The 25,813-nt window shown below is 43.1% G+C and overlaps 1 protein-coding gene across 5 annotated transcripts in view; it reads left to right on the top strand.

Moving 5' to 3' along the window:
* Positions 1-25,813, top strand: part of MAP4K3 (mitogen-activated protein kinase kinase kinase kinase 3) — a 2,472,041-nt gene that overhangs the window by 1,744,254 nt on the left and 701,974 nt on the right. For all 5 annotated transcript variants that reach the window (XM_044057581.1, XM_044057598.1, XM_044057607.1 and 2 more), the window contains one exon: positions 3,770-3,932. In XM_044057581.1, the coding sequence (XP_043913516.1) occupies positions 3,770-3,932 (163 nt within the window). The remainder of the gene's footprint in view (positions 1-3,769; positions 3,933-25,813) is intronic.

Below are 25,813 nucleotides of genomic sequence, written 5' to 3' on the forward strand. Positions count from 1 at the left end.
GGGCAAGGAGTCTTGGCTGGTGACTCTAGATCTCAAGGAGGCATACCTGCACGTCCCTATTCGACCAAGTTGCAGAAGACACCTCAGATTTCTTGCAGGATCAGAGCATTATCAATTCTCAGCATTGCCCTTTGGCTTATCTATTGCGCCCAGAGTATTCACGAAATGCCTGGCATCAGTAATTGCACATTGCAGACTACAGGGAATTCAAATTTACCCATACCCGGACGACTGCCTAATACAAGCGGACAACAAGAAAAATTTGAAAAAGGACTTGGCCTATGCCATACACCTGCTACAGACCTTGGGATACACAGTCAACATCCAAAAGTCAAGCCTAGTACCATCCCAAAGGATAACCTTTTTGGGTGCAGATCTGGACACAACCACCCAAATGGCCTTTTTCACAGAAGAAAAACAAAAACAACTTCCAGATTACTTCATGATTCTGACAAGACAAACTCAGCTTACTGCAAGGAAAATCCTGCAGGCCCTGGGTTACATGGCATCCTGCATAATTCTAATACCGCATGCCAGGCTGCATATGAGGAAATTACAATGGTACCTAAGGAGTGTATGGTCTCAACACAGTCACAGTTTAGAAACCATGATACCAATCATTCCATGCCTTCAAAAGGAATTCCTGTGGTGGGCTCAGGCCTGCCAGTCCAACAGAGGGTTGCCTTTCAACAAACCAAAAACAAGGCAGACCATCACCACGGACGCCTCAGACCGAGGATGGGGAGCAAACATGGAGGGCAAATGTATCCAAGGCCTATGGCCTCAAGGACAGCTAAGCATGCACATAAACCAAAAGGAAATGCTGGCAGTGAGGCATGCAATCGAGGCATTCAAACCCTTCCTTCAACAAGGACACCTGTTAATAAGGACAGACAACACCACGGTCATGTGGTACATAAACAAGCAGGGAGGCACACATTCTTACCCTCTATGCCGGATGGCTATGAATCTGTGGGAACTATGCCTGAATCTCATTATCCAACTACAGTCCCAATTCGTGCCAGGGAAAGAAAATGCACTGGCGGACAGCTTAAGCAGAACTGCCATGGATGCACACGAATGGATGCTGCACCCAGACATCTTCCAACTCATAGCAAAGACATGGGGAATGCCGGAGATAGATCTGTTCGCCTCCCCACTCAACCATCAACTGAAGACATTCTGCTCAAGGACATGCCACCCACAAGCTTGGAGGGTGGACTCTCTCTCTTTCAGCTGGAAAGCCCTAACAGTATATGCCTTCACACCACTCCCATTGATGTACAAGGTTCTACTGAAGATCAGGGAGGAACAGCCAAAAGTGATACTAATAGCTCCGGACTGGCCCAGACAGCACTGGTATCCATTATTGAGAAGCATGTCTCAGGCAAAATCATGGCCTCTCCCCCTATGGCCTCTTCTTCTGACGCAGAACAATTTCAAGACCCTGCATCCCAACTTGAAAACATTGCAGCTAACTGCCTGGAAAATTCCTTAAATCCAAATCAAACTGTTTTATCTCAGAGGGTGAAGGACATTATCCTGGAGGCTCGCAAGCCTTCCACAAGGAAGACATACTCAGCTAAATGGAAGAGATTTCTTATTTGGAGCACATCAAAAGGCTCAGATATCACAGTGGCAAACATAACACATATCCTAGAATACTTAGCAGAATTGTTCCACAATGGCCTGTCCTATTCTTCCATTAAGATACATGCTTCAGCAATTTAAGCAGAATACAATGTGGATCCACCTATCTTCTCGCACCCTCTCCTCAGACAATTTCTGAGAGGGATCAAAAATATTAAACCTCCAAGAAGACCCCCTCTACCTGCCTGGGATCTCAACTTTGTGCTGGAGAAACTGACACTTCCTCCTTTTGAACCAGCAGCATCAGCGGATCTACAGTTTCTATCTTGGAAAACTGCATTCCTTCTGGCAATCACTTCAGCAAGAAGGGTATCTGAGTTACAAGCATTAATGGCAGTGCAGCCTTTTCTTATTTTCCACCAGGACAGGGTTTCACTAAGAACCAATCCTACTTTTATGCCAAAGGTGGTATCTAGGGTATCCTTGAACCAAGCTATTCAATTGCCTACGTTCTTCCCTAATCCGCAGAATAAAGGGGAAAAACTTTTGCACACTCTGGATATACACAGACAACTACGCTACTACTTGGACAGAACAAAAACTAGCAGAAAAACTGACCAACTTTTTGTAGCATATGCAACTGGGGTGCAAGGAAGAGCAATTTCCAAACAGACAATTTCAAAATGGATAGGAAATTGCATTCGATTTTGCTACTCCTTTCATGGAAAGACAGTTCCTGAAAACATCAGGCCTCACTCCACAAGGGCCACGGCCACCACTACAGTCTTCCTACGAGGGGTGGCTACCAAGGACATTTTAGAAGCTGCTACTTGGAGCTCCCTGCATACATTTGCCAAGCATTACAATCTACCTTTATACTCTAGATCCAGAGCAGGGTTTGCTACTGCAGTCCTGCAGGGGATCTTAACTACACCATCCTTTTCTTAGTACCTCCTCCCCCAGATTGGCTATGGTATTCTACCCATATGTTATGACTGCAGATGCATCCTTGAAGGACATAGTGCAGTTTTGTACCTACCATAAATGTAGATGTCCGATAGGTATGCATCTGCAGTCAGGATTACCCTCCCTCCTTCCCCTCTGTGGTATTTCTAGGGTACTTACCCCTCTTTTAGCTAGCTGGGGGAATCTATTATGGTGTATTTGTTTGTTTATACATGTATATAATTTGCAAATGTTTGGAACTTTTCAGCATTTATCCAAATTTAGCCTTCCTAGAGGGCACCTGGCATCTGGGGCAAGAAAAACTGAGGAAAATGGTGTCGGCTGATGCTTTTATACCCCAGACGCTCTGACGTCGGGGAAAGTGCGACATCAGCCGAGGCCAGACCCAGACTTTGGAATCAGGCCGACCGAAGGGCTGCCTGAGGCAGGACAACCCATATGTTATGACTGCAGATGCATACCTATCGGACATCTACATTTATGGTAGGTACAAAACTGTACTTTTCTCCACCTTCACCAAGTCTGCTCTTTCATTGCCTGTAGGAGTATGAAAGCCTTACGACCCTAACATTCCCAACTTGGATTAGACCCTATTTGGTCCCTCTAGGAATAAGTGTTAGAAGGTAGGGAGCAGTGTAGTGTGAGGGTCATACGGGTCCCACCCACTCCATGTGGCAATCAGTAGCTGTGTATCACTGAGGTTCAGGGGACTAGATATTCCTCCACATGTACTACCAGCCAGCATGTTTGCAGTACTTAGTAGAACTGGGTCATAGTGGCTGCATCCTGCTGCTATACCCTGCCTTGCTGAATTGGGTCAGCAGTGCAGTTGCTTTAGTCACCACCCAACACTACATTTGTTTTGTGTGTGTGTGTGTGTGTGTGTGTGTGTGTGTGTGTGTGTGTGTGTGTGTGTGTGTGTGTGTGTGTGTGTGTGTAATCTAGTTCCTTATCTTACTGTTATTGTTTACATTCAGTGGTACATTCACCTTTTGCTTAAACTTGCTTGTATGTGTAAATGCGACAGTGTTCTCCACGAACTTCATGATTGCAATTGAAGATATAATAGATTTTTTATTTTTTTTAGTGTGCATATTACAGTAGTGTTTGGCAAGACATAGTATGCAGTTTATTCTACTTGTGGTGCATCTACTTTTTCTTAAAATACGGCTGATTTAGATTTAATGGATATGATACTTGTTTGCAATTTCAGCCCAAGTCTGTATACATGGCTCAAGAGACCAGTTTTTCTGAAGAAGATAATCAAGGAACAATCAAGAGATGCCCTCCATCCAACAGCCCTGCAAGACCCACATCACAAGTTCCACCTAGACCACCTCCACCTCGGTTACCGCCACAGCGGTCAAGTATGTTAGGTAATGAAGTCTGATAATTGAGAGCTACACTTTTTTTATGGGGGGCATACTAGAAGTATAAACAATTTTAACACATTGCTAAGATATTGCCTAGTAAATTTTCTTTGATATATTAGAATTTTTAGTAGAAGAACATCTTTTAGTGTTTAATGTAGCCTGTGTTCTTTGATATAATCAAAGAGGCCCAATGCTACCTTTTAGATATTTTTATTTAATTACTAGATGTCTATTATTTCTCTTTCACTCTTTACTTAGAAGATTACTGTTTTTTTTTAATTTGCCTGTCAGAAAGGGGGTTTCTTTCTGAGCCATTGAACATGAGGCAGATTTGTCTTGTGACACCTATGTCTTTGCTGAACAATTGTGCTTATGGGCAGGCTGATGTTCTTCGTGTTTCACTGTTGCAGTCATTACATTTGGGTAATCTGCTGGCAGGTTGCCCTCAGTCGGCCCGAATTCCAAATTCTTGGGTCCTGCGTCGGTTGCTGTCTTCTCTTCCATGATGTCAGGTCGTCGGGGGTATAAAACATGCAGCTGACACCATTTTCTTTTGTCTTTCTTCCCGAGCGCTGCCTGAAATAGAAGCATTTCGCAAGTGCCGGTCGGCCGACTACTGAAATATTCATGTTTGAGTTTCAGATCCAAAGTCTTCACTAAAGCTAAGTACCCCGTTGGGGAAACTTTTTTTCTTGCTTTTTACTCATGTCAGAAAAAGTTAATAATTGTACTACTTGTGGGAAGCAAATACCTCATAAGGATTTCCATTTATACTGTATTCCTTGCCTAGGCCCTGATCACAACGTGCCTGGCTGTCGGTTTTGTGCTAGATTTAACCAACGCACTATTAAGCGTCGGTATATTTTTGCATCAAAGTATTTTGGAAACAGATTTAACTACCCAGAAATGTCGTCGGATAGCAATCCGACTACCAGAGTACATAAAAAATGCAAGGAAAAGGACAGAGAAAGGCAGTCAAGATCCAAAACCGACGAAGCTTCTCCTAAGCCAGTCGCCGGTTTGCCAGTACTCAGTGAGGTGCTTTCGCAGCCCCTGATACCTGCTACCTTCGAGTCGCAGGCCTCTACCGACACCCGTGTGGAGTCCGGCATGCCGCAAGATACTCAAGGTATTGGACTGATGGATGTATTTCCCTCGGATGGGTCCGGAGCCGCTGAGCAGGCACCAGCTTCTGAGGATGTATTCAGACCTCAACATTTGTATATCAACCCGACGACAGCTGCAAAACCAAAAACAAAAGCAACTTCTAAAACTAAAAAAACAACGCATGAGCTGCGTGCACAGGCCTCTATGCCTAAAAAGCAGATGATCAAAATGGCTGAAGACCTTATTACCTTGATCAGGGTTACCCATCCCCCTCCAGATAAGAGGCTTAGGCAAGACACCGATTATGAATCTTCAGATCAGGTTTCTCTTTCTTCTGATTACTCTTCTGATCAGGAATGATCTATACCTCCCTATGAGGGTTCTGATGCTGAGGAGTCTATTCCATCTGCATCTCCTCCTGAGGATTATTCATTTGGAGAAACCTTGCATACTTTGAGAGAGTATTTTCACTGTGTGAGTCAAGACTTCTCAGAATCAAAAAAGAGGCTCAGGGATTTCCTTCTTCTCCCTCAACACAAGCCTTTAGCCATTCCCCCTGTTTTAGACACAGGCTCCCAGTAAGCCTGACAGATATTACAGGGTCCCTGACTCACATAAATTTTTATTTAGAAACCCTGCTGCTGATCCTGAAACTATTTCACAGGGTCCAAAGGGAGTTAAGACCTCAACAGCAAAAAATCCTACCCCCTCTGACAGAGATTTAAGGGCACTAGACAAATGGGGAAAAAAGGTTTATACGTCTGCAACCTTGGCAATCAGGGCCTTAAACTGCCAATTTCATATGCTAAAGTACCAACAACATGTTATGGGGTTGCTGAAACTGAAATGATGTTGATTTCAGAATGTGCAGAAAATAAAGAATTGCAGGAATTATTGCATGCAGCTGAACAAGTTGGAAAGCATACTTTGCAATGTGGTTTTGATTCCTTAGAGGCCTCCTGCAGGGCCGCAGTTACTGGATCTGTGATTAGGAGGCATGCCTGGTTAAAGGAACAAAATTTGCCTGATCATGTTAAAGCTAAATTGCTAGATGCACCTTTACAGCATGGTTCTCTGTTTGGTATTAAGGCACAAGAGGTTTTAAAGAAAATGCAAGACAAAGCTAAGTCTATGCAAACTGTTAAAGACTTCTTACAAGTGCAGCCACCAAGATTCAGTAGACACTGGCCTACAAAAAATTGGTCCTTTCCTGTGTCAGACAGAGCTCAAAGGGGCAAATCCAGATGCCCTAAGGGTTCCAGATACCAGGCGCAGGATTCATACAGGTCAAAGCACTGGTGCGCTTCTACCTCCAAATCTGGAGGAGATAAACCTACAGAAAACAATCCCAATGACTTCCTTCTGCCTACACCAAGCACTTATCTTTTGGCAGCACTTATAGGTGGAAAGTTAGCACTTTTTGCTCAAAATTGGCAGTTAATAACCCAGGACAAGTGGGTACTAAACATAGTATCACAGGGATACAGATTCCATTTCCACACTCTGCCAATGTCAAATGGTTGGCCAGATCGGCCAAAAAATCAATGGGCAGAGGCACAGAAACAGGTTACGTCCCTCATGGATATGGGGGCCATTCAGCCAGTACCAGAACAGGAAAAAGGGCAAGGTTTTTACTCAAGACTGATCTTGGTACCCAGAAAGGACAAGGCCTGGTGGCCAATACTGGATTTATCAGTTTTGAACACATACCTGGACATTCCAAAATTCAAAATGCTGACTTTGCAGCAGTTTCTGCCCATGCTGGGCAAGAATGCTTGGCTGGTGACATTAGACCTAAAAGAGGGATACCTGCATGTCCCAATAAGACAATCGTGCAGAAGATACCTCAGATTCAAGGCTGGCTTAATGCATTACCAATTCTCTGCACTGCCCTTTGGCTTATCTACTGCGCCCAGGGTCTTTACAAAGTGCCTGGCACCAGTAATTGCATTTTACAGACAAAGAAGTATACAAATATATCCTTACTTAGACGACTGTCTCATTCAGGCAGAGAACAAGGACATTCTTCTTCGAGACCTGGCGTTTGTGAAAAGGCTTCTAGCATGCCTTGGGTACACAATAAATGAAAAGAAATCACAACTGGTACCCTCTCAAAAGATAACATTCCTGGGTGCAAGCTTGAATACAGCTGCCCAGATGGCTTACCTCACGCCAGACAAGCAAAGGCAACAGACTACTTACTTCATACTGATGGCAACAAAAACTCAGTTATCTGCAAGACAAATTCTGCAGGCTCTGGGCTTCATGGCATCCTGCATTCTACTGATTCCATATGCAAGACTGCATATGAGGAAACTTCAATGGTACCTGAAAAGTTTATGGAGTCAACATTCTCACAGTCTGGAAGCAATGATTCCTCTCATTCACTGCCTACAACAGGAGTTTCTATGGTGGGCAAAGGCATGTCACCAAAACATGGGACGGGCCTTCACTCTCCCCCCTGCCAGCCAAACCTTAACAACAGATGCCTCGGATTATGCCTGGGGGGCCCACATGGCAGGAAGATGCATTCAGGGCATATGGACCCCAAAACAAATGCATCTACATATCAACCAGAAAGAGATGCTAGCTGTTCAAAATGCCCCAACAGCCTTCGAGGACTTATTTCATCCAGGACAACTACTGATAAAGACGGATAACACCACAGTCATGTAGTATATAAACAAGCAAGGGGGCACACACTCATACCCCCTTTGCAGATTAGCCGTGGCACTGTGGGACACAGCTTTGACCTCCCAAATACATATTCAAGCTCAATTCCTGCCAGGAAAACAAAATACACTGGCAGACGATTTAAGAAGAAACCTTATGGATCCTCACGAGTGGAAACTAAATCCACAAGTCTTCAACATGATAACAGAGAAATGGGGGAGCCCAGACATAGATCTATTTGCCTCTCCTCAAAATTATCAATTGAAAAGATTCTGCACAAGGACTTATCACAGACAAGCATGGAAAGTGGACGCCCTATCCTTCAGTTGGAAAAACCTATCTGTTTACGCCTTTCCTCCTCTGCCTCTTCTCCCCAAGGTCCTCCTAAAAGTCAGACAAGAGAAACCAAGGATGATACTAATTGCCCCAGACTGGCCCCACCAGTACTTGTACCCAATCCTAAGGAACTTGTCTCAATACCCAGCTTGGACCTTACCTCAAAGACCTCAACTACTGTCCCAGCAAAACAATCAGATCCTGCACAATCAACTACAGACACTGAACCTGGCAGCATGGCTGATCATGTAGTTATACAAGCAACACCTCTCAGTAAAGCTGTGTTGGATGTAATTTTGGAAGCCAGAAGGCCTAGTACTAGAAAATCTTATGCTGGCAAATAGAAGAGATTCTGTGCTTGGAATCGAGCACAAGGAACTGGTACAGGAGAACCAAATATTCCTCAGATATTACAATACTTAACTGAGATGCTTGACAAAGGCCTATCTTTCTCAATTCAAATCCATGCCTCTGCCATTTTGGCTCATTACATTACAGAGTCACCAATCTTTTCTCATCCTTTACTAAAGCAGTATCTTAGAGGATCCAAAAAGTTAAGGCCTCCTAGAAGATCACCATTACCTGCATGGGACCTCAACTATGTGTTAGAAAAGCTCACCCTGCCTCCATTTGAACCAGCTCCTACCACTGATATAAAGTTCTTATAATCTAAAACAGCTCTGCTACTAGCAATTACTTCAGCAAGAAGAGTTTCAGAGCTACAGCCTCATGGCTGTAGTGCCTTTTATCATATTTTACCCAGACAGGGTGTCTCTGAGGACAAATCCTACTTTTATGCCTAAGGTAGTTTCCATTGTGGCTCTTAACCAAACAGTTCATCTGCCAACCTTTTATCCAAATCCGCAGAACAAGGGGGAGAGAATTCTGCATTCCTTGGACGTGCACAGACAGCTAAGATTCTACTTGAGCAGGACTAAAGCTCTAAGAAAAGCTGAGCAATTACTAGTGTCATATGCTGCAGGATCAGAAGGAAAGGCTATTTCAAAGCAGATAAGCCACTGCATCCGTTTCTGCTACCTACACCATGGTAAACCTGTGCCCAAGGGCATTAGGTCTCATTCCACCAGAGCTGCTGCTACTTCAGCAGCCTTTCTCAGAGGAGCATCAACCAAAGACATTCTAGAGGCTGCTACTTGGAGTTCTGTTCACACCTTTACAAAGCATTATCATTTGCCTCTCTACTAAGTCCAGGGCAGGCTTTGCCACTGCAGTGCTGCAGGGCCTTATAGCCGCACCTAATGCCGTTTAGCTCCAGCCTCCCAACCATAGCTGTAGGATTCTACCCAAATGTAATGACTGCAGCAGTGAAACACGAAGAACATAGTACAGTTGTGTACACTCTTATAAATGTAGATGTTCGAGTGTATTCACTGTTGCAGTTCAGGTTACCCTCCCACCATCCCCCTGTCATTATGGAGTTTATCTTTCCTTCTCTATCTTCTACAACCTATGTGGTGTATTTGCTTGTAGATGAAGGTAAAGTTTATATTGATGCATGTGTGTGTGTGTGTGTGTGTGTGTGTGTGTGTGTGTGTATATATATATATATATATATATATATTTTTTTTTTTTTTTTTGCTACATTTGTGGGGGCACCTGACATCAGGGGCAAGAAAAACTAACGAAAATGGCGTCGGCTGCATGTTTTATACCCCTGACGTCATGGAAGAGAAGACAGCAACTGACACAGGACCCAAGACTTCGGAATTCAGGCCGACTGAGGGCAACCTGCCAGCAGATTACCCAAATGTAATGACTGCAACAGTGAATACACTCAAACATCTACATTTATGGTAAGTGTACACAACTGTACTTTCTTGCCCACTCATAAACTGACTGATTTAATTTGTTTTGGTGAAGCACATAACACATTTGATTGTTACTTTTATGTAGAATTTTATTAAGTGACTCCACATGGACCTTGTGAAAGATTTAATGGTCATTTACTTTAATGGCTTTATCTCCACCCAAACCAGATTCCAAATCTGGTAAGCCATATGGCTGTTATCAAGCTTGTCACTGTTAGCAGCCTCCAGAAGAGAAAGCTAAAACTATTTCCCATATTAAAGCTTAGAAGTTATTCTTTAGTTTAAAAAAAAAGTCTTTCCTACTTATGTTCCATCAGCTGCTACTATGTTAGATTGTTCCCTTTCTGAACTTGTTAATGAGGTTGCATCTGATACTACAGAATCAGGTAACACTCCATCTGTTTTGACTGTAGAATTTACCACTGCTGTTGTAGCCATGGAATAACCTCAGGTTGTGGACTCCCATGCCAGACACACCCAAGTCTCCTGAATATTTCTGAAAACTAATTAAGAAACTAACGAGGCACTCGCACGCAAAACAATGCAATTTCCCCAGTGGAGAGAAGACTGCCAAGTGCTAGAGGGGTAGGGCTGTGTGGATGGAGCGCCCCTTACATGAGGTTTGTGTACGGTCACCCCATTGCACATCCCTACCCTCGACATTTCAAGTGCATGCGAGAAAGCTTGACATAAAGTAGAAAAAGTATGAACCACCTCTGATGGCTCTCAAAATGATTGATCCTCTACGCACTGATGGGGAATGAGTGGGCCATCTCTATCAAAAGGGGCCTATTGATTGACAACAGTGATCATGAAGACTTTCATTTGGAATACTCATTTTGTCAGGGGGCCTAATCACAACTAATTCATTTGAGCACTGCAGAAAATTTTTATAAAGCTACCTTATTAAAACAACTAAATTTTAACTGAAAAGAAATTACACAAAAACGAAAAGTTTTCCATATCCCATCAAAAGAGGAAAAGCGTATAAAATCATTCTGGTTCTGCTAATTGCAAAATAGAAGATAAGGAAGAGAAAGGTCTGAGCGTGACGAGGCATTGTTTATGTATTTAAATGCCCCTGTGTTAAGTTTTACATAGGGGAAAGTTTGAGCTTTTAGGAGTCGTTTGTTAAAACACATGAGGGATATTAAAAAAGGTAAAATACAAAGTCCAGTGGCAGTGCATTTTAAAATGTATCACAATGGTAAACCAGATGGATTGCAAGCAAGTATTTTAGAAAAAGCTTTTATTGGTCAATATGATAATGTAAATTTGAAAAATAAATTATTGTATAAGGAGTCTATTTTTATACCTTATAATGCCTTGGTTCCCAAGGGTTTGAATTGTGAGTGCAATTGGAGATTTTTAATTGCTTAATTAATTGGACAATTGTTAATTAAAGTATTGTATAATTAGTCTTGTTATACAAGTAGGAAGATTCTGGATGCATTTATGTACTCTTGAAATGTTTTTTTATCCAAGGTGCTAGAGACAGATTTTTATACTGTCAAGAGCTTTTTTTTTTTTGTGAAAGTATTTTTGTATTCCATTACTTGGTTTCTGTTCTGAACTGTGGCAGCTGTGAATAATGCATCTAGCCTTTTTTCTGAAGCATTTACATCCATACGTATTAATTACGTAGTTCTGTAATTTAACTTAGAAACTAATAGAAAGATTTGTTATGTACAGACTTCAGGTGGAAGTTGATTCAACAAACCATATTGCTTTCTGGGAAGGTCTTCTCTCCTACTATGCATTTTAAAGTAGAATTTTTCAGCATAAAGACTTTATGAGCATAAGGCCTAAACAAGTGCATGTAGTCTTTAATGATTAGGTTGGGGTGCATTGTTGAGTGGAGGTTGGAGTAGTAGTGTATTAAGGACCAGATCCGAAAATAATATAGATAATGTAGAATAGCGACTCTTGTCATGTAGTGTCTGCAAACCTGTGGTGTTTAGCAAGCCCCCCCCCCCCCTCAGAAATAGCAGTGTAGGAGGGCAGAGGCATCCCAATCTGTTCCTCATATTGTCCGTAATCTCTGGTCCAAACTTGCCAGGAAATGCTGACCATAAATAATGTGGGCTTGTAACATTCTGCAGTAATGAAATGTATTGTGTATGCAAGGTGGATTCTGATGCTGGTCAGCACCATGCCAGAGCCAATTATGGAAGACAGAAATGTCAACACAGCACAGCAGAAAGGTATGCTAGCTGTTGGACACTTCAGTAGCAACAGCAAACAATGAAAAACATTTTACTCTCTTAACTCAGTCGTACGCATGACTAGATGTTGTGACCTGTTAATTGATGCAGATGTGCCTTGCAGATGGGGAATAGTATGTATGAAGTACACAGACAAAGAAGCAATTGTCTTTCTACAAATATTCAGTGTATGTTAGGGAATATTACCGTCACAGCAGGAGAAAACCAGCATCTTTCAAAAAGTCCCATAAGTAATAGTGCTGCGGGATACCAGAGATCCATCTGGTGGGACTATGGAACTTCAGCAGCTGTGCACGGGACAAGAGATCTGTTAAATGGATGAACAAATTATTTGAGTTGTCCAGATAATGTGGGATTATTCTTGTGAACGTCCAAGCTGTGCAAGCAATACTGATACACTCTCAGGTAATTAATTCTTAACTAGAGCCCAAAGATCTTAGTCATTACCAGAAAGCAGTCCAGAAAGTGTTGCAAACTGTCACAAAGAAAGTGAAAAGGCATGCTGAACTAAAAGCATTGTACAAAAGAAATTCGACAGTAATAGCCACAGACAAAGAAAGTAAATGCGGACGTAATAAATGAGTCCTGCAAAGTGTAATGTGGGTATTAAGTGATCATTAGCTGGTGAAAATAAATGTGTATACTTTGTATAGGAACAAGTAGTGGAACTTATATTCTACTAGTACCTAAAGCAAAGTATTTGAATAAACAAGTATATCCTGTATCTGCACAACAGAAGGGGGTATTATCACATAGCAATAGATAACATACTCTGATCCCTGTTGCCTAAAGTGGGCAGTGCCATTGTGTGTAAACCATAAAATTGGCATGTCATTTTAGTTTATACTTATCCCAAAGGTTAGCAAGGGTAGGCTTACCTTTTTTTTTTTTTCTATATTTTAATGGGGTATTGGGTATGCATCATAGGACTTGCGCAAATGTTCTTCGTGTTTCACTGTTGAAGTCATTACATCTGGGTAATATGCTGGCAGGTTGCCCTCAGTCGGCCTGAATTCCAAAGTCTTGGGTCCTGTGTCGGTTGCTGTCTCCTCTTCCATGATGTCAGGTCGTCAGGGGTATAAAACAGGCAGCCAACGCCATTTTCTTTAGTCTTTCTTGCCGCGCGGTGCCTGAAGCAGAAGCAGTTCGCAAGTGCCGGTCGGCCGACTCCTGAATTTTCGAGTTTCAGAACCAAAGTCTTCACTAAAGCTAAGTACCCCATTGGGGAAACTTTTTTCTTGCTCCATACCGATGTCAGAAAAAGTTAATATTGTATTACATGTGGGAAGCAAGTACCTCATAAGGATTTTCATTTATACTGTATTCCTTGCCTAGGACCTGATCACAACGTGCCTGGCTGTCGGTTTTGTGCTAGATTTAACCAATGCACTATTAAGCGTCAGTATATTTTTGCTTCAAAATATTTTGGAAACATTTAACTACCCTGAAATGTCGTCGGATAGCAGTCCGACTACCGGAGTACACAAAAAAACGCAAGGAAAAGGACAGAGACAGACCGTCAAGGTCCAAAACCGATGATTAAGCTTCTCCTAAGCCAGTGGTTCACCGGTACTCAGTGAGGCACTTTCACAGCACCTGATACCCGCTACTTTCAAGTCGCAGGCCCCTACCGAGACCCATGTGGAGTCCTGCACGCCGCAAGATCCTCAAAGTAGTGTACTCACGGATGTCTCTCCCTCGGATGGGTCTGGAGCCGCTGAGCAGGCACCGGCTTCTGAGGGTGTATTCAGGCCTCAACATTTTTATATAAAACTGACGCCAGCTTCAAAATCAAAGACAAAAGCAACTTCTAAAGCTAAAAAAATGACGCATGAGCCACGTGCAGAGGCCTCTATGCCCAAAAAACAGATGATCAAAATGGCTGAAAACCTAATTACCTTGATCAGGGGTTCCCAACCCCCTCCTGATAAGAGGCCTAGGCAAGACACTGATTATGAATCTTCAGATCACGTTTCTATTTCTTCTGATCAGGAATTATCTATAACTCCCTGTGAGGATTCTGATGCAGAGGAATTTATCCCGTCTGCATCACCTCCTGAGGATTATTCATTTGGAGAAACCTTGCATACTTTGAGGGAGAATTTTCACTGGGAGAGTCTAGATTTCTCAGAATCAAAAAAGAAGCTCAGGGATTTCCTTCTTCTCCCTCAGCATAGGCCTTTAGCCATACCTCCAGTTTTAGACATTGTGGATGATGTGTTTTCAGAGTCCAGCTTAACTCCAGACTCCTTACCTCCGGCTCCCAGTAAGCCAGACATATATTACAGGGTCCCTGACTTACACAAATTTTTATTTAGAAGCCCTGCTGCTGACCCTGAAACTATTTCACAGAGTCCAAAGGGGTTTAAGGCCTCAACAGCAAAAAATCCTACCCCCCTCTGACAGAGATTCAAGGGCACTGGATAGATGGGGAAAGAAGGTTTATACATCTGCAACCTTGGCAATTAGGGCCTTAAACTGCCAGTTTCATATGCTCAAGTATCAACAACACGTTATGGGATTGCTGAAACAGAAAATGATGTTGATTTCTGAATGTGCAGAAAATAAAGAATTGCAGGAATTATTGCATGCAGCAGGACAAATTGGAAAGCATACTTTGCAATGTGGTTTTGATTCCTTAGAGGCCTCCTGCAGGGCCGCAGTTACTGGATCTGTGATTAGGAGGCATGCCTGGCTAAAAGAGCAAAATTTGCCTGATCATGTTAAAGGTAAATTACTGGATGCACCTTTACAGCATGATACTCTCTTTGGTATTAAGGCAGAAGAGGTTTTAAAGAAAATGGAGGACAAAGCTAAGTCTGTGCAAACTGTAAAAGACTTCTTACAAGTGCAGCCACCAAGATTCAGTAGACACTGGCCTACAAAAAATTGGTCCTTTCCTGTTTCCGACAGAGCTCAAAGGGGCAAGTCCAGATGCCCTAAAGGTTCCATGTACCAGGCGCAAGATTCTTACAGGTCAAAGTAATGGGGTGCTTCTACCTCCAAATCTGGAGGAGATAAAGCGCAACCCTACAGAAAACAGTCTCAATGACATCCCTCTGCCATCACCAAGCACTTACCTTTTGGCAGCACCCTTAGGGGGAAAGTTAGCACTTTTTGCTCAAAATTGGCAGTTAATAACCCAGGACAAGTGGGTGCTAAACATATAGTATCTCAGGGATACAGATTCCACTTCCATACTCTGCCAGTGGCAAACGGTTGGCCGTATCTGCCAAAAAATCAATGGGCAGAGGCACAGAACCAGGTTACGTCCCTTATGGATATGAGGGCTATTTAGCCAGTACCAGAACAGGAAAAAGGACAAGGTTTTTATTCAAGACTGTTCTTGGTACCCAGAAAAGACAAGGCCTGGCGCCCAACAAATTTGAACATATACCTGGGCATTCCAAAATTCAAAATGCTAACTTTACAGCAACTTCTGCCCATGCTGGGCAAGAATGTTTGGCTGGTGACATTAGATCTAAAAGAAGCATACCTGCATATCCCAATAAGGGAATCATGCAGAAGATACCTCCGATTCAAGGCTGGCTCTATGCATTACCAATTCTCTGCGCTGCTCTTTGGCTTATCTACTGCGCCCAGGGTCTTTACAAAGTGCCTGGCACCAGTAATTGCATTTTGCAGACAAAAAAGTATACAAATTTATAGTTACTTGGACGACTGTCTCATTCAAGCAGAGAAGAAGGACATTCTTCTTTAGTACCTGGCGTTTGTGAAAAGACTTCTAACATGCCTAGGGTACACAATAAACAAAAATAAATCACAACTGATACCCTTTCAAAAGATAACATTCCTGGGTGCAAGCTTGAATACAACTGCCTAGATGGCTTTCCTCACGCCATACAAACAAAGGCAACTGACTACTTACTTCAAACTGATGGCAACAAAATCCCAGTTATCTGCAAGACAAACTCTGCAGGCTTTGGGGTTCATGGCATCCTGCATCCTAATGATTCCATATGCAAGACTGCATTTGAGGAAACTACAATGGTACCTAAAAAGTTTATGGAGTCAACATTGTCACAGTCTGGAAGCAATGATTCCTCTCATTCCCTGCTTACAACAGGAGTTTCTATGGTGAGCAAAGGCATGTTACCAGAACATGGGATGGGCTTTCACTCTACCCCCTGCCAGCAAAACCTTAACAACAGATGCATCAGATTATGCATGGGGGGGCCACCTGGCGGGAAGATGCATTCAGGGCATATGGACTCCAAAACAAATGCATCTGCATATCAATCAAAAAGAGATGTCAGCTGTTCAAAATGCCCTGACAGCCTTCAAGGACTTACTTCATCCAGGACAACTACTGATAAAGATGGATAACACCACAGTTATGTGGCACATAAACAAGCAGGGAGGAACGCAGTCATACCCCCTTTGCAGACTAGCCATGGCACTGTGGGACAAGGCCTTGACTTACCAAGTACATCTGCAAGCTCAATTCCTGCCAGGAAAGCAAAATACTCTGGCAGACAATTTAAGCAGAAACCTTATGAACCCTCACGAGTAGAAACTAGATCCAGAAGTCTTCAGCATGATAATAAAGAAATGGGGAAGACCGGACCTATTTGCCTCTCCTTGAAATTATCAACTGAAAAAATTCTGCACAAGGACTTATAACGAAGAAACATGGAAAGTGGACACCCTATCCTTCAGTTGGAAAAGCCTATCAGTTTACGCCTTCCTCCTTTGCCTCTTCCCAAGGTACTACTAAAAGTCAGACAGGAGAAATCAAAGATGATACTAATTGCCCTGGACTGGCCCTGCCAATACTAGTACCCTATCTTAAGGAACATGTCTCACTTCCCAGCTTGGTACTTACCTCAAATACCTCCCTTACTGTCCCAGCAAAACAATCAAATCCTGCACCAACAGCTCCAAACACTGAACCTGGCAGCATGGCTGATCATGTAGTTATTCAAACACCACCTCTCAGTAAAGCTGTGATGGATGTCATTTTGGAAGCCAAAAGGCCTAGTACTAGAAAATCTTATGCTGATAAATGGAAGAGATTCTGTGCTTGGAACCAAGCACAAGGAACTGATACAGCAGAGCCAAATATTCCTCAGATTTTACAATACTTGACTGAGATGTTTGACAAAGGCCTATCTTTTTCATCAATAAAAATCCATGCCTCCGCTATCTCGGCTCATTACAACACAGAGCCACCAATCTTTTCTCATCCTTTACTAAAGCAGTATCTTAGAGGGGCCAAAAATTTAAGGCCTCCCAGAAGATCACCAGTTCCTGCATTTGACCTCAATTATGTGTTGGAAAAGCTCACCCTGCCTCCATTTGAACCAGCTGCTACTGCAGACCTAAAGTGCTTATGGAAAACAGCTCTGCTCCTGGCAATTAGTTCAGCAAGAAGAGTCTCAGAGTTACAGGCCCTCATGGCTGTGGAGCCTTTTATCATTTTTTACCCTGACAGGGTGTCCCTGAGGACCAATCCTTCATTTATGCCTAAGGTGGTTTCCAGTGTGGCTCTTAACCAAACTATTCATCTGCCAAACTTTTATCCAACTCCGCAGAACAAGGAGGAGAGGATTCTGCATTCATTGGACGTAGACAGACAGCTAAGATTCTACTTGAGCAGGACTAAAGCTCTAAGAAAAACTGAGCAGTTACTAGTGACATATGCTGCAGGATCAGAAGGAAAGGCTATTTCAAAGCAGACTATTTCAAAGTGGATAAGCCACTGCATTTGTTTCTGGTACTTACACCATGGCAAGCCTGTGCCCAAGGGCATTAGGTCTCATTCCACCAGAGCTGCAGCTACATCAGCAGCCTTTCTCAGAGGAGTACCAACCAGACATTCTAGAGGTTGCTACTTGGAGTTCTGTTCACACTTTTACGATGCATTATCATTTGCCTCTCTATTCTAAATCCAGGGCAGGCTTTTCCACTGCAGTGCTGCAGGGCCTTATAGCCACCCCTAATGCTGATGTTCATTGTGTTACTCTGCTGCAGTCATCACACTTGGGTTATCCTGTCGTCAGGCGGTCCCGCAGTCGGCCTGAATTCCAAAGTCTTGGTCCGGCGTCGGTTGCTGTTGCTTCTTCCCTGACGTCAGTGCGCCAGGGGTATATAGGATGCATCCGACGCCATTTTCTTCAGTCTTTCTTGCCGCGTGGTGCCCGAAGCAGAAGCAGTTCGCAAGTGCCGGTTGGCCGACTCCTGAGATTTTCGAAGTCGAATTTCAGATCCAAAGTCTTCAATAAAACTAAGTACCCAGTTGGGGAAACTTTTCTTGCCTCAGACCGATGTCAGAAAAAGTTAACAATTGTATTTCTTGTGGGAAGCAAATACCTCATAAGGATTTTCATTTTTATTGTATACCTTGCCTAGACCCAGACCACGACGTCACTGGTTGTCACTTTTGTGCTAGGTTCAATAAGCGAACTATAAAATGATGCTTTGATTTCGCACGACACTACTTCGGTAGAAAATTTAATTACACTATGCCGTTGGAGCAACCGACTACCTGCGTGCACAAAAAACGCAAAGATAAGGACAAGCAGCCTAGATCCAAGCCAGACTCCGAGGCTTCGGTTGGGCCGGTCGCCGGTTCACCGGTTTTCAGTGAGGCGCCTACGCAGCCCCTGGCTACCACAGAATTGGAACCCCAGACCGCTTCGAATTCTCTGGCGGAGAGTTCTAGGCTGATGCAGCCATTTTCTTTAGGCTCTACCGACGACATTGCAGAACGAGAAGCCGGTGCTGCAGAAACACCTTTGGTTTCTGAAGGTGTCTTCAGACCGACGACGCTCACCATAAAACCGTATCCTAAGCTTAAGACTCCTCTTAAACCAAAAAAGACTGCACTTCAGTCTCCAGTTCAAGGCCACATACCTTAGAAACAGATGCTTAAAATGGCTGAAGACTTGATTTCTTTAATCAGGGGTTCCCAACCCCCACCCAACAAAAGGCCTAGACAAGAGGAAGATTATGCCTCCTCTGACCAAGTATCTATTTCCTCAGGCTCCTCTGAGGAACAAGATTACTCCTTTCCCCCTTATGAAGATTCTGATGCTGAGGATTCCATTCCCTCAGCTTCTCCTCCTGAAGACTATTCCTTTGGGGAAACCTTACATACCATGAGGGAACATTTCCATTGGGAAGGTCAGGACTACTCCGACTCAAAGAAAAGGCTCAGAAAATTTCTTTTACTCCCCCAGCGCAGACCACTTGCTATCCCCCCAGTTTTAGACATTGTGGATGATGTTTACTTAGAATCTAGTTTAAATCCAGATTCACTGCCTCCTCCTCCAACCAAACCAGATAGATATTATAGAGTGCCTGACTCCCACAAATTCCTTTACAAAAGCCCTGTTGCTGACCCAGAGACTATCTCCCAGGGTCCCAAAGGGGCTAAGGCTTCTATGGCAAAAAATCCGGTACCCTCTGAAAGGGACTCCAGAGCACTAGACAGGTGGGGTAAGAAGGTTTACACCTCAGCCACTCTAGCTATGAGAGCACTAAATTGTCAATTTCACATGCTTAAATACCAGCAATTTCTAATGATTCAAATAAAACAAAAGATGAGCACACACCCTCAACAGTCTGAATTGAAGGAAATGCAGGATCTGTTGCATGCAGCTGAACAGGTGGGCAAACATACTTTACAATGTGGACTTGATTCCTTGGAAGCTTCCTGTAGCTGTAGAGCAGCTGTTACTGGGTCTGTTATACGTAGGCATGCTTGGTTAAAGGAACAAACTCTGCCTGATCATGTTAAAGCAAAATTACTAGATGCTCCCTTACAGCAGGATGTCCTATTTGGGGTTAAAGCAGAAGAAGTCTTAAAGAAAATGGAGGATAAGGCAAAATCTATGCAGATGGTCAAAGATTTCTTACAGGTTCAACCCCCTCGCTTCAGCAGAAATTGGCCAACAAAAAATTGGTCCTTTCCAGCTACTGACAGACCACAGAGGGGTAAATACAGACGCCCAAGAGGCAGAGGACAAGCACAAACCCATTACAAACCTCGACAATGCGGCACTGCAACACAGAAGGGAGGAGAAGACGGGCCCCAAACTACTAGAAGGCAAACACAATGACATAAATCTCATATTGCCAAGCAAAACTCTCTTGGCAGATCCCTTGGGAGGAAAATTAGCAATTTTTACAGTCAACTGGCGCATCATCACAAAGGACAAATGGGTTCTAGACATTATTTCACAAGGATACAGATTCCATTTCCACACCTTGCCAACGATAAGAGGAATGCCAAACCTGCCACAAAATCAATGGGCAGAGGCACAAAACCAAATTACAGCTCTCATAGACATGAGAGCCATTCAACCGGTACCTACACGGGAGCAAGGCCAAGGATTTTACTCAAGGCTCTTTCTAGTCCCCAGAAAGGACAATGCTTGGAGACTCATTCTGGACCTTTCAATTCTAAACACCTTCTTACAAGTACCAAAATTCAAGATGCTAACACTACAGCAGCTTCTTCCCATGTTGGGCAAGAAAGCATGGCTAGTAACGTTGGACCTCAAGGAGGCATACCTGCATGTCCCTATCAGACAAAATTGCAGAAGATACCTCCGTTTCATTGCAGGTTCAACCCATTACCAATTCTCTGCACTGCCCTTTGGCTTATCCACTGCGCCCAGGGTCTTCACAAAATGCCTGGCACCAGTAATTGCATACTGCAGACAAAGAGGAATTCAAATATACCCATACTTGGATGACTGCCTCATCCAAGCAGAAAGCAAGGACATCCTCTTACAACATCTGGCTTTTGTAAAACACCTTCTAAGTTGCCTAGGGTACACAGTAAATGAAAAGAAATCAAAACTAGTACCCTCACAAAATATGACATTCCTGGGTGCCAGCTTGAATACAACGGCCCAGATGGCTTATCTGACACTAGACAAACAACTACAACTGACTCAATACTTTGAAACAATGGCAACAAAGACCCAACTCCCTGCAAGAAAAATTCTGCAGGTCTTGGGCTTTATGGCATCTTGCATACTACTAATACCATTTGCAAAGCTGCATACGAGGAAATTACAGTGGTACCTTAAAAGTGTATGGACTCAACACAGCCACAGCTTGGACACAATGATATCTCTCATTCCCTGCCTTCAACAAGAGTTTCTATGGTGGTCACAGGCATGTCACCTCAACAAGGGTCATCCTTTCACCTAGTCCCCAGCCAGGCAAACTATGACAACAGATGCATCGGACTATGCCTGGAGGGCACACATGGCAGGACGGTGCGTTCAAGCCATATGGACTGCAGATCAAAGGAATCTGCTCATCAATCAAAAAGAAATGCTAGCTGTACAGAATGCCTTGACAGCCTTCAAGGACCTCTTACATCCAGGACAGCTTACAATAAGGACTGACAACACCACAGTAATGTGGTACATAAACAAACAAGGGGGTATACACTCCTACCCTCTATGCAGGCAAGCAATGACCTTGTAGAACACAGCACTGGCTTACCAAGTTCAGCTACAAGCTCAATTCCTGCCAGGAAAAAATAACCCATTGGCAGACGACCTAAGCAGAAACATCATGGATCCCCACGAGTGGAAATTGGATCCACAAGTATTTGCAATGATAACTCAAAAATGGGGGCACCCAGGCATAGATCTGTTTGCCAGCCCCCAAAACTATTAGCTAACAAAATGTTGTACAAGGACGTTTCACCATCAAGCTTGGAAAGTGGACGCACTCTCATTCAGTTGGAAAAACCTGACAGGATATGCCTTCCCTCCATTGCCCCTTCTCACAAAGGTGCTACTGAAAGTCAGGATGGAGAGACCCAGAATGATACTCATAGCCCCAGACTGGCCACGCCAGCACTGGTACCCACTACTAAGGAATATGACCCAGGGCCCACCTTGGATTTTACCACAAATTACTCATTTGCTCACACAGCAAGACCGTCAGATTCTCCACAGTCAGCTCAAAACCTTAAATTTGGCTGCATGGCAAATCACCTAAGCAACCAGCCAGCTCCTCTTCCTCAAGCTGTTATGGATGTTATTCTGGAAGCCAGGAGGCTCAGCACCAGGAAGGCCTACTCGGACAAATGGAAAAGGTTTTGCACCTGGAACCAAGCTAAAGGCCAAAATACCCTTCAGCCACACATACCTCAGATTCTACAGTACTTAACTGAGATGTTATACAAAGGACTTTCTTTTTCATCTATTAAAATCCATGCCTCAGCTATTTCAGCCCACTACAACACGGATCCTCCCTTATTTTCACATCCGCTTCTAAGGCAGTTTCTCAGAGGGGCCAAAAACATTAGGCCCCCCCCAGGAGAGCACCTACACCAACCTAGGACCTCAATTTTGTTCTGGAAAAACTTACGCTACCACCTTTTGAACCAGCTTTCTCAGCTGATTTAAAGTTTATATCATGGAAGACTGCCCTGCTGCTAGCAATAACTTCAGCCAGAAGAGTCTCAGAGCTTCAGGCACTAATGGCAGTAGAGCCTTTCCTCATTTTTCATCAAGACAGAGTTTCTCTACGAACTAACCCCTCCTTTATGCCTAAGGTGGTATCCAGTGTGGCTCTAAATCAAACCATCCATTTACCCACCTTCTTTCCAAATCCACAGAACAAAGGAGAAAGACTCCTGCACTCCTTGGACATTCACAGGCAACTACGTTACTACTTGGATAAAACTAAGGTTTTCAGAAAATCTGACCAGCTCTTTGTATCCTTTGCTGCAGCTTCACAAGGGAAGGCTATATCAAAACAGACCATTAACAAATGGATAGAACATTGCATTCGTTTTTGCTACACCCACCATGGAAAACCAGTTCCTGCTAGCATAAGACCCCACTCTACCAGGGCAGCAGCTACATCTACAGCCTTCCTCTGGGGGGGTGCCAACCAAGGATATTTTGGAAGCTGCAACTTTGAGTTCAGTACACACCTTCACCAAACACTATCACTTACCACTTTACTCTAAGACTAGAGCTGGCTTCGCCACTGCAGTTCTGCAGGGCCTTCTAGCCTCCTCTAACCCTGTTTGACTCCACCTCCCATCCTTAGCTTTGGGATTCTACCCAAGTGTGATGACTGCAGCAGGGTAACACGATGAACATAGTACAGTTTTGTACCTACCATAAATGTAGATGCTCGAGTGTATACCCTGCTGCAGTCCAGGTTACCCTCCCTCCATCCCCTCTGACCTAACTAACTAAAACTTTTCAATGCCTTTAAATCTGATACTACCTTTGTGGTGTATTTGCTTATAGCTGGAGGGATGTTTTGTTTGTGCTAAACTTTTATGATTGGTACTATTTACTGACCACCATTTTGGGGGGGCACCTGACATCTGGGGCAAGAATAACTGAAGAAAACGGACCAAGACTTTGGAATTCAGGCTGACTGCGGGACCGCCTGACAACAGGATAACCCAAGTGTGATGACTGCAGCAGGGTATACACTTGAATATCTACATTTATGGTAGGTACAAAACTGTACTTTTAGCTCCAGCCTCCCATTCATACATTTGGGATTCTACCCAAATGTAATGACTGCAACAGTGAAACACGAAGAACATAGTACAGTTGTATACACTTACCATAAATGTAGATGTTCAAGTGTATTCACTGTTGCAGTCCAGGTTACCCGCCCGCCATCCCCCTTTTATTCTGGAGTTTCTCTTTCCTTCACTATCTTCTGCAGCCTATGTGGTGTATTTGCTTGTAGATGAAGGTAAAGTTTGTATTATTGCATGTATATATAGTTTATATATATATATATATATATATATATATATATATATATATATATATATATTTTTTTTTTTTTTTTTTTTTGCTACCTTTTTGGGGGCACCTGACATCTGGGGCAAGAAAAACTAAAGAAAATGGCGTTGGTTGCTTGTTTTATACCCCTGACGACCTGACGTCATGGAAGAGGAGACAGCAACCGACACAGGAACCAAGACTTTGGAATTCAGGCCGACTGAGGGCAACCTGCCAGCAGATTACCCAAATGTAATGACTGCAACAGTGAATACACTCGAACATCTACATTTATGGTAAGTGTACACAACTGTACTTTCCTTATGTGCATAATATGCTACGAGGGTTCGTTGACGTTTTGTCTCAGAATCACCCATGTTTAAGGGAATCTTGGATGCTTTATGTGAAGTGTTACACTGAAAGTAAATTGCTTTGGAATTTCATGGCAAGTGATTTAAATTGGGGTGGTTATGCAGAGGAAGCCATACCACAGACTGACAGCAAGTTGCCCTAAATGCAGTGCTCCTTATTCTGCTAGTAGGATAAAATGATAAATCATGTTTCTGGTTTGCAGTATAATACTGCTTTGGAAGGAGCTTAGCAACACCGCTTGTTATGCATACCAAAAGTTAGGGGATAACCAGAGTTCCCTCTGAGACTTTTGTGCCCCAAGGTGGGAACTGATGGGTCCATATGATATTTAAAGGAAAAAAGTTGGCCAGATGAGGGTCCAGATTCAAGAATGTCTACACTAAGTGTACACAGTCTGTATTCAAAAACATCCCTAACACATGTCTGTGCAGTTTATTCACTCAGAAAGGTCATACTAAGTGTACATGTAGTCTACATTTTGTGTTAACCTTTATGAATCCTCCTCGATATTTAAGGCTGCAAGAAAATCAGTAGAAAAACTAAAATTAGGAGAAAGAAGGTGGCAGTTATCTTGTGTTGTCTGTTCACTCAGAAAAGTGCAAACTTAGTGTATGCGTTCATGAATCCAGCCTGAGATCTTTTTATTTAAACAGTGATATAGGTACACATACATTTATACAAAAGCAGACAATCCATAACATTTTTCATAGTTTTCATGCAGTATACGTGTATGTTTTTTTTAATTATCATTCAGTTTATTGTTATGTACTTTGTTGCTTCCCTTTTCTGAACATCCCACCTTCAGTTCTTTCATCTCGTTTATAGTATTCAGTACTTCATTTACTGTTAGCTTAGATTTTTGACTTCCATTTTCTAGTAATTGGCATTTGGCTGCCAGTAACATTAAACTTCGTGTCTTCTCAGTTCAGAGCCTATGTCCCAGCTGAAAGGAATAATTTCCTAAGTTACAAAAATTTGTTCCCCTAACATTTCTAACATATTACACTGTCAGGAAATTTTTTAATTGCTAGCTCACCACATTCCCAAAAAACATGTTCCCAATCACCTTTTTCTTTCTCATCACACATCCATCATTTGATATCTATCCAAGGAAAATTCTCTGAAGTTTGCTTGGGGTTTAAAACTGTTTATGCAGACACTTCCTGGCAGAAGTCCTAAGCCTTCTGAACTTTACCAAAGCCGGATCATGGTCAAATGGGGTCCTTGGCAGGGTAATAAACCAGTCCCGCAACACACACACATGGCATGGTTCAAGTATCTTTGATTTTACACACAATTGAGGACATAAGGGCTTGAGAGATGGACTGGCAGATGGATACAGTGGCAGCATTACTGCAGACGTTGTACTGGGCCATAGTAGTGAAACAGGAGCTGAGTCATAGGACAGAGTTCTCAGTTTGTTGGTCAATCTCCATTTTTATCACCAGCTATGTATAAGAACTTTAGATATTGACTGAAAGAAGATTATATATACAATGGCCAGAAATTAGGCTCCCTCATAGCGATGCTGTGACCATTTCTATGACAGAGTAGAGACCTCACTAATCCAGAAGGAGCTCAGTGTACAG

Source organism: Protopterus annectens, chromosome 1.part2 (assembly GCF_019279795.1).
Source record: "Protopterus annectens isolate FY-2018-M chromosome 1.part2, PAN1.0, whole genome shotgun sequence".
Taxonomy (NCBI): domain Eukaryota; kingdom Metazoa; phylum Chordata; order Ceratodontiformes; family Protopteridae; genus Protopterus; species Protopterus annectens.